This window comes from Nannobrachium achirus (assembly GCF_963921795.1).
Source record: "Nannobrachium achirus genome assembly, chromosome: 1".
Classification (NCBI taxonomy): Eukaryota; Metazoa; Chordata; class Actinopteri; order Myctophiformes; family Myctophidae; genus Nannobrachium; species Nannobrachium achirus.
Genome location: NC_137810.1, coordinates 21,341,435 through 21,359,357, shown reverse-complemented (window position 1 = coordinate 21,359,357; position 17,923 = coordinate 21,341,435). Strand labels below are relative to the sequence as shown.

The window sequence follows — 17,923 nt, the reverse complement described above, 5'->3', positions numbered from 1 at the left end:
CTGTGATGGTTCCAAAGACAAGCAACTTCAGCTTATTTTCTCATTGCCGTCTATAGACCTGAATAATTGATAGACTATCCTTTGGGATTCCTATCATCTCACCTCCTGTGCTAACAAGAGAAAACCTCATAGGGTGTCACTCATTGAAAATAACAGACTGTCAAGCTAACAATGTGACATGATGCGTACTAATAACTTGAGTATTCAGAGTAGAATGTACAAAGAATTTCAATTTTTCAAAAACAGTCAATGCTGCTGTTATTGCAGCAGTAAGTTAGTGCAGTAAGTAACCTTGGGAACAGTTCCCATGAGGCCCATAGGGCAGGGGCCTAGTTATCTCCTGTTTCTGTAGCATCAGGCAGCTTGATGTACAGTACAAGTGTACATCCCCAGCCATAATGTACGAGTACACAGGGAGGCATTGGGCAGTGGTGAAAAGTAACATTTACTCAAGTACTGTACTTAAGTACAATGTTGAGGCACCTTTACTTTACTGAAGTATTTCCAGTTTTACATACTTCTATTCCACCAGTCTCAGAAACAAATATTGTACTTTTTACTCCACTACAATTATTTGAAAACTTTAGTTTAGATTTTGATTATTAATACAAAACCACTTCAGACTTATATGCTTTTGAATCTGCTATTTTCAAAGGATTTTATACATTTAAAAACAAAAATTGAAAACTTTGCATAACGAGTACTTTCTACTTTTGGTACTTTAAGTACATTTTGATGCCAAATAAAAAACGGTGTAGATATACTGAAGTTCGACACTCCACTGGAAAACGGATAGCAACATTATTACATCTTCTTGAACACACACTTTTTAACCCCTTATCTAATCAGGCAAGCTGGGAGATAGAGGATTACTTACTGTGGGAAGGGTGGGAAGGGTGGTTACACACATACTGTACACAAATTATTTGTAGTGATCCCCATGGGGCATTCCTAACAATTTAGGAGCAGAGTGTGGTCCCATGGGGCACTCAGGCAGCACTGAGGCTTTCAGCAGTGGTGTAAAAAGTACCTAAATGTTTTACTTGGGTAAATAGGCTATCAATACTGCAATGTAGACATACTCTGTTACAAGTAAAAGTATGAAAGTATTTGGATCAAAATGTACTTAAAGTACCAAAAGTAGAAGTACTCGCAGAATGTCCCATTGTAAGTTTTCAAATGTACAAACATCTTTTGAAAATAGCAGATCTACAAGCTTGTAGATCGGCTTTTTTCAAATGGCTGAAATGTATATCGGGCTGAAGTGGTTAATGTGTGTTTTGTAATAATAATCTACAAAGTAAATAGTAAATAAAGTTTTCAAATAATTGTAGTGGTGGAGTAAAAGTACAATATTTGGATCTGAGATACAGTGGAGTAGAAGCAGAAGTATTAGAAATTGGAAATACTTAAGTAAATGTCCCACAGATTGAACCGAGGACCTTACAACACTGCTGCCCCACATTGTTACTTTCACACGGGTTTAGGTCACCGCCTTTACTGTTGACCACTTGGCTAATTTGTATGCTGTCTTACGATGGTGTGCTGCTGCACCGAAGACAGCAGATGTACAAGCTCAAAACATCGTACGACATTGAGCAGTGAGAAGAGAAGATGTTCAGGGCATTTTCAATGGAGATAGGAATTGTGATAATGTGTGTTATCAGCTGCACATAATGACATTGAAAAAATAGAAAAATATGCAAAAGCAATCACTTATTTTTATTATATTATATTTTTATTATAATGGCCAAAGCACTAGTTTTTGATGACATTTTCATTTCAATAAAATTCCCAAGAAGAAAAAGGAAAAATGTCACGGAAAGATCACTGACATGGTCGTTCCTGAAAGGATAAGATTGATGACGCTGGAGAATTATAATCAGCAGCACTCCTCTGATCTTGTTCAGAGAAGTCCTCGGGCATTAGTTAAGGATCATTGGGGAAAAATGATAAGACTTCAATGCATTCCTTCATACAGATCATTCATTTCTGTCTGCAAAAGTCAGAAGGTCATGTTGCGACATGAAACTCTTGCAGCTGAATCTTTAACCCTGGGGGAAATTCGAATGCCTGAGACCCCGTCTTGTCTGTTCTATAAATCTGACATCAACTTCATTAATAGTACATGGCAGGTCTCATACTTATTGTGGAACTCGTAGATCTCTGGCAGGTTTCCAAACAGCACGTCCCTCTTGTTCTCCAGCGAGGGTGGGATGAGATGGCTGAGCTCCGAGTTATCCAGCTCTGCAAAATAACCCTGGGGAGAGGGAGGAGGAGGGTGAGATAAGTGCAGGGGGGGCGGCACGGCGCAAGATAGAAAAACAGCCAAAAGGGAGAGGGGAATAATGCCTAATTTATGCTTTGTCGTATAACGGCATCATGGACGCGTTGCGAACATATAGATTGGCTAGTTTCAGTCCACGACGCCCCTTGCATGATGAAGTATAAATCAGGTGTCAGAGACAGACAGCAGGAGAGGGGTAGGAGAGCGGGGCAGAGGAAAAGCGCAGGGTGAAGAAAACAGGCGGAGAGATGATAGAGCACGAGGGGCTTAAAATGTGGGACAGTGAATTGAAAAAGAAGGCACATACCAGACTTAGTCATAAATAAAACAGCCAGACAGCAAAAGAGTCTCACTAATCATTCCAATGCCTGGTGTGGGTCTTGAAAACTGTCTGCAGCCCTACTCTCTGTTATCTAAACTCAATAGACGCGGTGTGAAAAAGACAGGAACCTGTAGGCAATAAGCATGAATTATAGAGTAATATACACTGATGGTGCACTACTCCATTTCCTGTGATCAATACGTTCAAAATTCATGTGTTTAGCAGGTGTGCTAAGTCAGTTAAACCTTTGTGTGGCCTCATAATCCAATAGCAAATTGGTGTGCGTATTCAACCCACCAGGAATATTGGGTTCAAATTAAGTTCATATTATGAGGAATTAGATTGTATGGTGATGTGAGATGCAGAGATGATTTGTAATTTGCGAGATGCAATGTTCCGACTAATGAATGGAAATCAATAGGCCTATTAATGTCAGGGATTCGCCAACAGTGGTACTGTGGCTTGGACTAGAGCCTATTCCCATTAAGAATTTCCCCATGCTAAAACCCAGCAGTCGTAAAATATGACATCTGAAAACCACACAGAGCCCCACCATGATTCCATGGAGTTTCTTCTTCTCTGAGCTGTTTTTTGTTTTGTTTTTTCGCACTGTTTTTTTTTTTTTTACTTTGCACTATTAGGTTGGAACTATTGCTGTACTGACTTTGACCTCTAAGGACCTTCCAGGGAGAGTGCTCATGTGCGTCTTGCGGTGACACGCTGCCTAGTTTCTTCTGCTCTGAGCTGTTTCTGTTGTTTTTTTCGCACTGTTTTTCGACATTGCACTATTAGGTTGTGTTGGTAGTTTCTGAGTATTTGTCTTGTTTAACAATGACAGTGAGATACTTGTTGCACTAACTAGCATTGACTGCTTTGGTCTCTTTTTTGTAAGACACTTTATGTATATATACTTATATTTAATTTGCCCCCTCTATTGATGCACCTTCTCTTTTTTGGTACTGTACTGCTCTTGTTTTTTACTCTTATCTATCTTTTCCTACTTCTCTGTAACTTTGTAAATAACTATATACTGCTGTGCTACAACTGGACAACTGAATTTCCCCCTTGGGATAATAAAGGTATCTATCCATGTTGTTATTGTTTTTCTCCCCCCACACAAGCACGCCTTAGCTGACTCTCTTAACAGCACTTATAAAAGGAGTAAAGGGTCCTCAGTACTGGTTCTGCTGCAACTGCTATATATGACACATTGCCATTGGCTTCGTATAGAATAACTGCTTTACTGGTATGGTATTGTTGGTGTGTCAATGACTATGTGCCCATGTAGTATTTGGTTCTGCAAAGAACACAAAAGGCAGTTAGGAGAGGCTATTGGTGCACTCCTCACATGTAAACACATACTGTACAGTACAAAGTAAACACATATCTCAGATGAGAAAAGATATATGTCCTTATTATATGGCCAGTCATTATGAACCTTTGGTTACCTGGCTGGCTTCCAGGATCATAAACAGGCTTGTGTTAGCCTACTGCATTATTGTAGGAAAGTTAATCATTTGCTCTTCAGTAGCAGAAGAACAACATAATAATAATAAAATAATAATAATAATAATAATTGCGACCGTAGGGAGAATTTTCTATCAAACCCGGCAGATCCTGACCGTCAGTGAGTGAGTCAGTAGGTAGGGAACGGCTCAAAGTCTATAGCTGACCTGTTGTGACGTCACATTGTTGACCCATATTTGGCAATGCCCATATATGGACGCTCCATATATGGCCAAGACATAATTCATTTACAAATGCCTCAATGTCTATGGCTGACCTGCCCATATATGGAGATCCCTGATGTCATCAATAGTAAGCCCATAGCTTGGAATGCCCATATATGGACATATTGTGTGAGTCTCATGTGGTCTATAACAAAAGACATCTATGATGTCAGACGTCAGTTATATCCAATATTTTGTCCACATCTTGTCCAACTTAAACAACCAACTGCAAGCAAATGAATTCCGTCCTGTGCGAGTTCTGTCCTTCTTTATAATATAATAATAGTGATGAATGATGATGCATGGTGAAAGTAAGAGAGGTCATAGGTTGAGTCTTATTTCTATAGATAACAACAGCCAGCAGATATACTTCACCTCCATGATGCTCTGCAACTCCTCCACATACAGCCGTTCCGTTTCAATCAGCTCCGTCATGATGTGTCTGGAAAGACAGAGGAAAGAAACCAGGGGTGGAGTTAGGAAAGGTTCTGTGGAAGAATAACAATGAATATGACCAATTATATCATTCAGCATGATTGTACTTAATTGAGAGGGCAAGCGTCCACTGGATCCATTTTGCAAACAGACTAATAAATCAGCATCCACTTTCATACACAAGAAATCTGTCTTGTGGGTATGATGCTCGAAATGATTGAGTGAGGACCTCATCATCAGTATACTGTACAGCCATAATGCTGCTGGTGCCTGCCATGTAAGAAATCTACATCTTCTACTAAGGTTGGTTCACAGTCAATTATTTGGGGCTAAACGCTAAAGTCAAAGGTGAAAAGATATATTCTGACCATTTTATGACAAAAGGGTTTCTGCTATTGGCCCACTTTTAGCGGGTTAATGTAACATCAAAAACGTCTGCTACATTTTTACAGGCGCACTATTGTGAGACCACTGTGTGGTATGCCAGCTGCACCCCCGCACCCCCACCCAAGCAAAGGACCACCAGCATTGTGTGGTCAAGACATCAAAATGGAGTTCCCAAACCTGAACACCATCTTCACCAGTCGACTGAGGAAGACGGCTAGCAGCATTATCAGGGACGTCACACACCCTGACCACTACTTGTTTGAACCACTGCCTTCTGGCAAATAGGTCAGACAATACAATCCAATACATTGAGGAACAGCTTCTTTCCCAGTGCTATGGCCTCCATCACACCCCTCCCTACCCAACCACAGAAAGGACGCACGCACGCACGCACGCACGCACGCACGCACGCACGCACGCACACACACACACACGCACACACACACACACACACACACACACACACACACACACACACACACACACACGTCAGTGTCACTCTCTGCAACGTGCTTGTTGGGTTGCACCCACTAAAGGGTGTAAGGAGCTGTATCTCAGCATACAGAATCAGATATGATTGATGTAATAGTTGTCCTATTGGACACAATATAACAACAGCAATGTGGAAAGGTTGATTATTGATTTTGAATAACCGTAGTGGCCTATCAATTATAACACCACTGAGAGGGTCTGTGAGCCATTTAGATGAATTGTGCCATTGGCACTCATTTATCAATCTAAATGAGGGCCAATGGCACAGAAAAAGGAATCATCTCACGACAGGATTCATGTGAGATTTATGAAAGAATGTCAATGTACGCTACTACGCTTGTGAGAAATATAATATTTGGACATGTGTTTAAGTGAATATGTGGCTGCATATGTTTAAATCTATCACATTCTCAAGACCTTTCTGCACCACAAGCCCACACTGGAAGACATTTACCTATATGAGTTGAAACTCAATGTGAGATTTGATCATCTACGCTCATCTACAGCCATGCTCACGTCAAATTGATAAATGCTGAGATAAATGCTGAGAGGGCCATTGTTTTTTTTATTATTATTGCTAGTTTTGTCAAGTTGTAGTTATGTCTGTATGGCACCATGAGACAAAAGTGAAGAAACCAGGATATCACACTGAGTCACAGTGTCACACTTCAACCATAGGAAGTGAGAAAGAAAGAATATCATTGCATGATGAAAAACTGCTGTTGTTAGCGGCCGCCTATTGGTCTGCCTCAGTTCCAAATGTCTGTTAAAAAAACACATACTTCACTAATAGTCTAGAGTCATTTACAGTAAACAGGGAGATTTGCATTGCACAGTTCACTGTTTGCTCTGGTGTAACGTCACCCACCACCACCCCAGCTACGACATGTTTACTTTGGATCTGCTTTAATGTACTATAGTATAGTGGATTCAGAAGACCTCCTATAGTGTTCTCCCTGTTGTGTTCATGATATGTTGTCTTTTTATTGCACGTGTTACATGCTTAGAGTACCAAAAAAGCAGATCCATACATTGCCAAACCAAATAAATGTATTATTCATAATAACATTATTTCGAATTAATTCGTGAATTGGCAGGATACATCATTTAAAATCATTTTTGAGCGGTGGTGCGTGTGTGTGTGTGTAGCAGTTCATTTCAGGGTCGTGTGTGTGTGCACGTGTGTGCGCATGTGTGTGCGTGCACGTGTGCGCGCGCACGTGTGTGACGCAACAGCGCCACTTGGACACCAGCGGTATTGCAGCTCATGCTACAGAGTATGGTAACATAGGAAAGGACAAAGTCATTCTGAGGAGACGGTGTGACCACCGCTCAAAAAAAAAACACCATCATAAATCATCATTAAAACCTTACATACTGTATGTTCAAGTTCCAACAGCATAACACCATAAAGACATCGTTAGCAGATGAGCCAACGGTAAACATGAACCCTAAATAAAAAGACAATGATAAAACTGTCAAACAATTCAAGAGCATGTGAAAGGAAAGAAAGTTCATGTCTTTGCTCACGTTCACTATGCGTTCCCTGTGGCGATGAAGCAGCTACTGTAAGTGGAAGTGGGGGCTGCAGGCAGAACGCCATACAGGGGGAATTAACTGTCATTGAGGATGTTGGCGAGGGTGCACAGGGTGACCTCATCACGCCGTCCACTCTGTCACGGACGAGACGAAGAGGGAATGCTGATAATCCTGCAGGATAGTTTTTGTACCCTCTCCAGCTCCTCGGAGAGGCCTTTTGTCAGCCCACCCCAAACAGGGCTGACATACTCCAAAATTGGGCGAATAAACGTCAAATGAATTTGTTTTAAAACATCACATGGGAGCCCTGCTCTTTTGGCAACACTAAAGGTAGTAGATCTTTGGCCGTGTCTTTGAGATCATATAATTGATGTGGGGCATCCCATGACAGGTCGGCTGAGCTGATATCTGGGCCCTGAGCAGTTTGAAGGTGTAGACTCTATTTATTCATTGTCCAGATATTATTGGAGATGGAGCAGAGGGGATACCGTCCTCTCTCCCCTGGCACTAATTACCATATCCACGTTCTTAGCTCCATTCATAGGCAGTGAAAACTCCTGTCCTCATTCTTCCACAGAATCCAAGGCCTTCTGGGTCAGGCCAGGTAGAGTCAGACCCCATCAGGAGCTCTGTGCATGCAATCTAAATATTTCACAGGGATAACAGAGGGAGGCAGGCGTGAATCCAGGCTGTTGATATACAGATGACAAAGAGCTGTGGGGACAATAGCCCCCACTGGGGGACACCTACTGATATTACACAGGGATCGGACACAGTATCCCCACCGCACCGGTTGCTCTCGGTCAGTCAGATAGCTCCTAACAATGAGCCAGAGAGGGTGTCTGGCAGACATGTCAGCCAAGTTATTAAGCTGCTGACAGAGCTTTAATGTGTCAAAGGCATGGGATAAGTCAATAACAACAGCCTGATCATCCATTTTGGCATTGTTATTGTCTCCACCAGCCGAAGGCATGGGGGAGAGTATGTTTTCCCCTCCGTCCGTGCGTGCGTCCGTGCGTCCGTCCGTCCGTCCGTCCGTCCGTCCGTCCGTCCGTCCGTCCGTCCGTCCGTCCTCGCAGTTTGTGAGCACCTAATCTCAGTCGCCGTTGGCCCGATCGCTGCCAAAGTGAGCACACACATTCCCTGGATGCCAATCTAGAACCTCTGCCCTAAATTTTTTAAATGGGCCTTTTCTAGCGCCACCTAGTGGCCGATGTTCGCAAAACACATTTCTGTCCACTACTCTTACAGATTTTGTCCAAAAATCATACAAATCGGTAGGCAGTATCTCGACAGTCATGTGATCAACACGGATCTGTCCGATTTTGCATATTCCATCCTGATTGGCTAAGATTGTCTTCCAAAGTTTGTAGGATCGAGCCGTTTTGAACAAAATGCCTCAAATCACAAACGCAAAGTGCGATTATCATGAAATCGCGCACACACGTTCCCACTAGGCCGAGGAAGAAATGCCACTTATTTTTTTTTAAATCAGCCTCATGGTGGCGCTATAACAGGCCGATTTGTGGTTTTACCTATAACTCCACCGATCAGTTTCAAACTTTGCAAGCACACTCCCTAGAAGCTAAGGATAAACCTTTGCCCTGCATTTTTCACATAAGCCTTTTATAGCGCCACCTTTGGGCCGACTTATGTAAAACACATTTTTGGATATTACTCCTTGAGATTTTATCCAAAAATCACGCAAATCGGTACACAGTATCTCTATAGTCATGTGATCAAGTCCGATCCGTCTGATATTTCATATGCCATCCTGATTGGCTAATATTAGCTTCCAAAGTTTGCCTGGTGGAGACCTGTGCTCGGAAGAGCACTGCTTCTAGTTGAGTGTTTTGGGCGGATTCACACTGCGGTCTCGGGACCGGTCTCGAGGCTACTTGACAGATGTTTAAACCGGTTTTGACAGTGTGAAGCGTGCGGTTTTCCTCAGAAACGGATAGCCTCGAAACCACCTCAAGAGGTAGTCTCGAGACTGCATTGTGCGACCTCGAGACCGGTGAGCCGCAGTGTGAAGCAACCGGCCTCAAAAACGGTATTGATGTTGAACGTGACCTCATATAATGTCGACGAGTCAGGCGTCGGCACAAATAAACACTGGGTAACAGTTGTCGACATGGCCATGGGATCAGCGACTTCGTCTCACAGAGAGATTGCTTGCTTGTAGGGCTGTCTTCTAAAATTATTTTTTTATATCACCAGTTAGCCTACTACTGCGGTGCGCTGGACTGGTGTCATGTACTTCCAATTGAGAGAAGTAACAATTGGCGAACAGTTATTTATTGTCTCGCACCAGCGCACTGAGCGCAGGGCAGGGTGAAAGTGAGACGGAACGGCCAGAACCACCGCTCCGTTAAAACATTCGGAACACGGGTCTGTAATCATCATGTGTTTAACCCGAGAGGACCCGTACTGTGTGTGTGAGACGTGTGTGTACTTTTTGCTTTTTATGCAAACCGTAAAGCAAGCAATCAATCAATCAATGCGTGTAGTTGTGTGCTGTCACTGCTGTGCTGTTTAGGCTGACCTAGGATCAGATTCAGGTCCGTTATTAGCCGCGAGGCAGCGACATGAAGTATGGCTGTAACTGTGAGATGATAATGCTGCTCTAGGATCAGATTTACAGCAGGGGGGAAAGAGATTGGTGCGTGCGTGCATGCATGCGTGTGCATGATGCGTAGCAGCTATACTCCTGCTGTCGCCCGTCGGGAAAGAAAAGCAGAAAGAGAAAGCACTAGCCTACAAGTTAAACCATGAAAACAAACCGAAAATAACCTATATCCCTGACTTTTGTTTCGATGTTATAGATTCCTTGGCACTGCTATGCCTGCTTGACGTGCCATTAATGTGAATATTAAGCCACACTGTGGCTTGTGAAAGCGTTTCAATTGTAGGCTACGTTGATTATATATATTAAATAATAAAAATAATAACGTGTGCTACGCTGGACGTCTGAGGTCTGACACAGATACTCGCTCATCATTCTGCACGTTTATTACTGGCTCATCATTCTGCACGTTTCTGCCCCTGGAAAATAGCAGATCTACAAGCTCACAAAGCGTCGCGGATGCGAGGCATTGTGAGCTTGTAGATCAGGGAACGTCGCTCGACCCAAGACCGCAACACTGGTAACCACACTGCGCTGTCGCGCGTCATTGAATTGTTACACCAGCTTTCGTGCCTGAATTTATTGGCGACCACCATCAGCAATGTCGCATAGTTGATGACACTATGTGCATACCGCCACCTATAGGACCGGGCTGTATAGTGCTAGTGATCTCCAGGGAGGCCAGAAGGTCTGCCAATGTGAATGCTGGCCAGCGTGAACCAGCAACCGTTTTCAGAATCAGTTCTAATCAAACGGATTGCAGTGTGAATCCGCCCTCGAGAGCTAGCATTGCATACTGTACTGTGGAATAGAGCAGTGCCAACCATGTTGGAAATTGTGGAAAATTTGTTGTCCAGAAGGGAATCCCTTGCGATCCCTTCATACACTTTCCCAACATAGCTGACTAATGAAACGTGATGGTAGTCAAGTGGAAAGCTGGACTTTGTCTTTTTAGGGGCTGTCGGCCCTGTTGTGAGTTGAGATGTTGCTTCTCTAAATAATCTTGTTTATTACTCCCACTTCCTCTGTATAGGAACACTTGCTTAAATCTTTCTTAAAGATTTACAGTAATGTTGTTAAGTAACTCAAGTAAAGTATGTAATTTATTAAAAAAGGGGGGCTTCTAATGTCCAATGTCCCTGGATTAATATCCATGTAGCCACAGGTTCTGTTCAAAAATGAGACCTTAAAACAAACAGGAACACACACACATCCTGTGTTGTTCAATGTTGTGAGTGAAGAGCATGCCATTAACACACTAAAAAGTGTTGGTGGTTTAATTTCCTCTTGAAGCATTCATTCTACAAGCATGAACAGACTAACAGTAGCCTACTTGTAAGGTGCTTTGTATAACATGGCATGCATTTAATTTACAATACATTACCTTCCAAACTGGGGGGGGAGACCTGTGTGAAGTCATAAAACACACATCCTGGTCAACGCAAACATTTCCAGATGTTAATGGTCCTTTTAATGTGGCCATTTGTATGAGTTCAGAGGTTCTGAGCTTTATGTGCCATCACGAGCCCACAGGGATGTGCTGAGAGCTTGTTTGAGGTACGCCATCATTTTATAGGTCAATAAAGCTCAAATCAAACGCATCGGATGCTCCCATAGGAACAGCCATCTGTCAATACAGTTCCACACGAAAAAGATGGAGAATATAGATTATTACACAGGGTCTGGTCTGGCCTGTATGAAGGTGTGTGTGTGTGTGTGTGTGTGTGTGTGTGTGTGTGTGTGTGTGTGTGTGTGTGTGTGTGTGTGTGTGTGTGTGTGTGTGTGTGTGTGTGTGTGTGTGTGTGTGCATGTGGTGGAGGTGCACCCATTCATTACCCCTTGTGTAAAGTGTATAAAATGATTTGGTAATAAAAGACCATTTTATCTATAGTGTGTGTGTGTGTGTGTGTGTGTGTGTGTATGTGTGTGTGTGTGTGTGTGTGTGTGTGTGTGTGTGTGTGTGTGTGTGTGTGTGTGTGTGTGTGTGTGTGTGTGTGTGTGTGTGTGCATGTGTGTGCCTATACAGTAGTTCAAGAATGTGTGTAAGTATACATGCCTTCTACTGTAGGTACTGTACATGATTGCATTTGCAAGTGATTTCATTGCATGTCTTTATGTGGGCATTAGGAATGTGAAATAAACCTCTAAGAGCATTCATCACATGCGTGTGTGAAAGCGTGCAGCACTGGCATCTTGACACCACATGTTCCACGCAAGGAGAATGATGACTTTCTTAACATCAGTTTGTCAAATTCTCATTCTGATTCAGTTTAGATTAACATTAACTGGCCTAGTTCCCACCGACTGGTCTACTGTTACTGTGACCGCTAGATTACGACATTAAGTCATGGACTGCCCTGGATATTTGACAAAGCAACACTGCCAAAGCAGAGAGACAGAGCGAGAGAGGAAGAGAGAAAGCAAGCATCAGAGGGAAAGGTTATGAGAGCAAGGGGACAAGGGTGGAAAAATATGGAGGAAGTTAAGAGAAAGAGGGGTAGAGGGGGACAAAGTGTGAGAGAGAGGCAACCAATCAGACTGTAACTGAACCACATCCTGCTAACTTTGTTATAGCCAAGAATGTACACAGAAGCAGTGGGCGAGTTTTGTGTGAGCACCTGACTATGTATGGTATACACACACAGCCACTAGTTCAACTGACTCACAGGTTCCTGCAAGTTTCAAAGGCTTCCGCTTGCCACCTGCCGTAAAAAGGAGATATCTGGACATCAATCTGTATCCCCTACATATGCAGTCACGCAAATACAGTAGTTCCTACTGGAAAACAAACCAATCAAAGCCCACATGTAGCTAGCAGTAGCTAGCTGCTGGGCAGAAATGGATATTCAAAAATATTTTAACCACTTAAACCCTTAAAGATGGGGTGCCATGATTTTCCCCTCTATAAAACATGATTATCTACTATTATGATTATACTAGGAGAAAGAATTTTTCAAAAAAGTGTACAGAAAGAGTTAAAATTATGTTTTTATGTGGTCACACCCACCAGTTCATTGGTATGCGTGGTTGTCATGGTGGGTGGTGACCCAGCTGAAGTTAGCCACACCCACATGTGTTGGGTGAATGGTAATTAGGGGAGGGGTTGATTCTATGATGTAATAAGTAGTGTTTTTGGAAACGCCACGTCTGACCCAGCAGGTGGCATCCTCCAGCTAAAAACCCAAATAAAAAGAGAAAGCATAATTGCTCATAACAACCACACCAGGGGGTCTAATGAAGTACTGTCAACCTCCTAGACACATGAAAACCAGAAAAAATACAAAACTATGGCACCACCTCTTTAAAGATGGGGTGGCGGGGCGCCCGCTGGCCTACTGGCCCACTTAGGCATTGCCACATAGGCATGGATGCCTGGCACACTGTGCTGTGATTGGTTGATTACCTTCCAATCTGAATAAGCTTTTCTGGTGGACGACTGAATTACAGACTCTCTGAAGCATTTCAAGATTGTGGAAGAGATAGCTTGTGAGGCTACAGCCACACAACATGCCAAGTGGACACAGTCAAATATAGATATAATCATATGCACACAGCACACATGAACAGGCACATGATATCACACACACACAAGCGAGCGTGCGCGCACGCACACACACACACACACACACACACACACACACACACACACACACACACACACACACACACACACACACACACACACACACACACACACACACACACAGATAACAGCCAGCTTTAATGACTTTATTGCATAGGTTGTGTGTAGCACCTGATGTGGCTCAGATGGCACACACATTCCAAAGTCCCTCAGTTTATTGCTCTTGGCAAAAACGATTGCTCACAAGAAAAAGTTTCGAAATGTAATCGTAATGATTCATGTTTTCCTCTTATTAAAACTATGAATCATATTGTTGCATCCAAATGACAATAACCTTCCACTTAATCCTAACACGTCTTTCCCCTGATATAGGCTTCTGAATGGCTTCTGTCTGTGTCCGAAGGCTCGAGCGACTGGATGAATGACACGCTTCACTTTATGTTTGTCCTGTTAGGTTTAATAGGCCTAAGTACTGTTAGTGAGTCTTTAATCACTATCCCAGTGGAAAATCCCAAAGCCTTCCTCCTACTACTGAGACGGACTCTTTAAACTTCCCAGAAGAAGCCAACCACTCCCCTCCCCTCCTCTCCTCTACTAGCTGGATGACCAGGCACAGGAAGGGGAATAGAAAGGGTAGGATGGAGGGAGGAATGGAGGGAGGGAGAGATGGAGGAGGTGGGGCTGACACTGACAGGCAGGCCAAGGTAAACGGGTAGATCCTCCCTCAAGTAGAATGGTTCCTCCCAATTGTCACCTCCCTCTCTCTCTCTCTCTCCCCCCCCTCCTCCCCCCCTCTCTCTCTTTGGTAGTAGAGAGAGAGAGAGAGGACAGGACAGAGAGTGCAACAGTTGGGGAAACATAGCTGTCCTCTTCCTGGTGCTGCTGAGGGAAACAGAGATGGTCGAAGAGGAGGAGAAGCTTGGATTATCAGCTTGAAACAGTGACACAGTGACCATTTAGAGAAGAGATGTGTTCAACAGGGTATATAACTGCCTTCTAACATATGGAATGGAACGCAGCTTGGTAGGTAAGCGTGTGTGTGTGTGTGTGTGTGTGTGTGTGTGCGTGTGCGTGTGTGTGTGTGTGTGTGTGTGTGTGTGTGTGTGTGTGTGTGTGAAAGTTGGGCGGCAGCGAGGGAAAGGGGGACAGGGGAAGGTAGTGTGAGGATGATGAACACAGACAGGTAAATACTCAGTGAGCAAGCCCTCCACACTGTGCCTCTTGTCTAACGGCTGTCAAGCCAGCAGCAGAATTCACACAACTTTTACAGCTACAGCCTGAGCCTCTAAGGCGAAGTCAGCTAGAGCCCTAGACTCAGCACAGACTCTATGAGTGGAGAGAGAGAACAGGGCAAGAGAGAGAGATAGAGGGACAACACCCTTTCATGAAACTAATCAGCAAATTCAATCTCTTGGTCTCTTGGCTATACTTGCTGTTTCACCACTCTTTAACTGGTTGGTAGGGTAGCCTACAGTGTTTTGCTTGTCTAGTGCAGTGGTGTAAAGTAACTAAGTACATTTACTTAAGTACTGTACTCAAGTTCAATTTTGAGGTACAGTACTTGTACTTGTACTTGTACTTGTACTTGTACTTGTACTTGTACTTGAGTATTTCCACATTTCTAGACTTTTACTTCTACCCCACTACATCTCAGAGGCAAATATTGTACTTTACTCCACTACAATTATTTGAAAACTTTAGTTATAGTTACTGCATATATGAGTGATTATATTATAAAACATACATTAACCCACAACGCATCGCATCGCGACATGCTGTGAGCTTGTAGATCTGCTATTTTCAAACATTTTGTACTTTAAGTATATTTTTATGCCAATACTTCTGTAATTTTACTCAAGTACATTTTGAATTCCAGACTTTTACTTGTAACAGAGTATTTCTACACTGCAGTATGCTATTGATACTTCAGTAAAAAAAAAAGAATACTTTTTCCACCACGGGTAGGGTACAATGTTTTGCTTGTCTAGCGCAGTGGCTGGTAGCGTCAACAATTTAGCACCTGGAAAGCAAAAATGTTAACTTCGTTGCACATGTGCTTGCTAAATACAGCCCTGCTGAAAGGGAAACACGCAACATCCACTGGGTGTTGAGTCCTAACTGCATAACACAGTTGATACAGTGTCAACTGACTGACTCGAGTCACTCGACATAAACAGTATCAAAGAATCAACTGTCCTTTTCTGACACAATAGAAAGAAACTAAGTGTGATTTCCTTCAGTGGCGTCAGTTCAGCAAAAGCTAGGGTATGGCAAAGATTGGAGTCCTCATGGAAAATAGGCATTAGGCCCTACATTTTGGATAACACGGTTCTATTGTGAAAATAGCAGATCTACATGCTCACAACGCCTCGCGCTGCGAAACAAGTTTTGTCAGTTTTGTCAGTTTTTGACAAACAAGTTTTGTCAGTTTTTTACACAGGTTTCTTGGGCTGGATATGGCAGCCTGGAACGGTTGTTCAAGTGCAGCTAAACTTGGCATGTTAGTAAATGTGCCACAATTAACAATAATGCATTGCACCTGTGCAGCTGACCTGAACCTGGGAATATACCATTTTGTCAAAATGGGGAGAATACGAGTGTGGAGAATATAATTATAATGACTTGTTAATGGTGGCATTTTGGTTACATTTTGCATTTGTAGTTATTTTTTACTATTTAACAACATAATAACCAGCGCAGATAGACAAAGAGACCTTCATGGATTTATATTTAAAAGTAACTTATTTTCCTCCCTGGACCCAGGGTATGGCAGCTGCATACCCCTGCCATACCCAATTGACGCCCCTGATTTCCTTTATGAGCCAATCTTGAGATCGGGTGGTGTAGCATGTTGCATGGCTTTAAAACAAAACTAGTTCCTCTTCTGCTTGACATTGAACTACACCTTATCCATGTTCACACCTTATCCAAATACTGAGTGACCACAAATAACAGCAGAAGTGGCAGTGGATTGTGTAAACCTCTAACCATATACATGATATTCTACATTCCTTAAATATTTCATTACAAAGGCATGCCAAACTATTCTCATACTTCGGCTAACTCATTGAAACAACTATTAAACTCCATTCAAATGACTGAGTGGAGTTTATTAAAGGATAGTTGAATTTGACTAGAATTTAATGTTGTTGTTTTTTAATGAATGCATTCATATCGGTTAATTGACCTGATTGTTTTCATTTTTCCTTGATTCTCTCTCTTTCTAAAATATAGGCAGCTTCTGTACAAAACCCTAGCTAAAAATAAGTCTTCTCACAGGGGGTTTCTGGGACAAGATACTGTACACAATACAATCCTCATTGTTAATTTATCATGTGTAACTCTAACAGAGCACACATGTAACACTGTGGTCCATTTGTACACTGTCTGAGTTAAATTAAGTGACAAGAAACTAGAATTCAAAAGAGAATAAAGGGTCTGTCAGTGGTTAATCTTAGTGGGCATTTTTTTCTACCCAGGTCACCTGAGTCTAACACTTCTTCATTCAAATCAACAACATAGAGGTGCTTATTCATAGTGTGACTTGTTGAGGAAAGCTCATTTATGTGGTCCTGGAATTTAAATTAATTTAAATTTGTGTTTTGCTCATGCTTATAGCATGTAACACAACAATTCATTCTGAGCATATTGTTATTTTGGTGTCTATAACAAAACATTCTAAGCTAAAAGCCCTTGGGTATATTCACAATAAATCAAGTAGGTCACATGAAACGGAGACAGAAGGAAGGTAGGAAACAGTAAGACTATAATAGCAACAAATCTATTGTCCATACAGTATGTACAGTATACTGTATGTGTGTGTGTGTGTGTGTGTGTGTGTGTGTGTGTGTGTGTGTGTGTGTGTGTGTGTGTGTGTGTGTGTGTGCTTGCGCGCATGCGTGCGTGTGTGCATGTGTGTGTGTGTGTGTGTGTGTGTGTGTGTGTGTGTGTGTGTGTGTGTGTGTGTGTGAGAGAGTGTATGCGTATGCAGTACGAGTAGAAATGATAGCAATCTTGATAGTGCGTACAGGTAAGTATGTAACAACATAGTTTCGAACTCAGGTCTTCTGCATATGGCGCTTATCCAAAAAAAAAAGGGAACTTTATGGTTTTCAGGCAGGGCTACTCTGCTACATGTGGACAGTATAAGCAAATTTACCACCAACAGCCAACATGTATGCGTCAGTATTCCCCATGATAATATCATTTAAGAAACCTCAGGCAAACACATGCCTATTCAACGGCTGCTCACACAGTGAGCAGTCTATGACAGTGGATGGTCTCATGCTGTTTGTAGTCACAGGACGGTCTCTTCGGTGGGGCTTAACAGCGTGTCAGTGCGGCCCATTGTTGGGTAACCCCCGTGTTCAGTTAAAGTATGCTGTGGAAAAATGTGTTCAGCCCATTGTGTGATGTTATACAGACATCAGCAACTTTCATGGTGAGGGTTTCTGCCATGCAAAAGCCCCTCCATTATGAGGCTTTGCGCTGGGTCGGCATTTACATTAATCCAGCCTTAAAC

General features: G+C 42.7%; 1 protein-coding gene across 1 annotated transcript in view; it reads right to left on the bottom strand.

Moving 5' to 3' along the window:
* The window catches only part of mcf2l2 (MCF.2 cell line derived transforming sequence-like 2), a gene marked incomplete at both ends in the record, with an annotated part of 142,994 nt that overhangs the window by 38,073 nt on the left and 86,998 nt on the right, over positions 1-17,923 (bottom strand). Inside the window, 2 exons of the mRNA XM_080732614.1 lie at positions 2,145-2,260; positions 4,715-4,781. Coding sequence (XP_080588740.1) covers positions 2,145-2,260; positions 4,715-4,781 — 183 coding nt within the window. The remainder of the gene's footprint in view (positions 1-2,144; positions 2,261-4,714; positions 4,782-17,923) is intronic.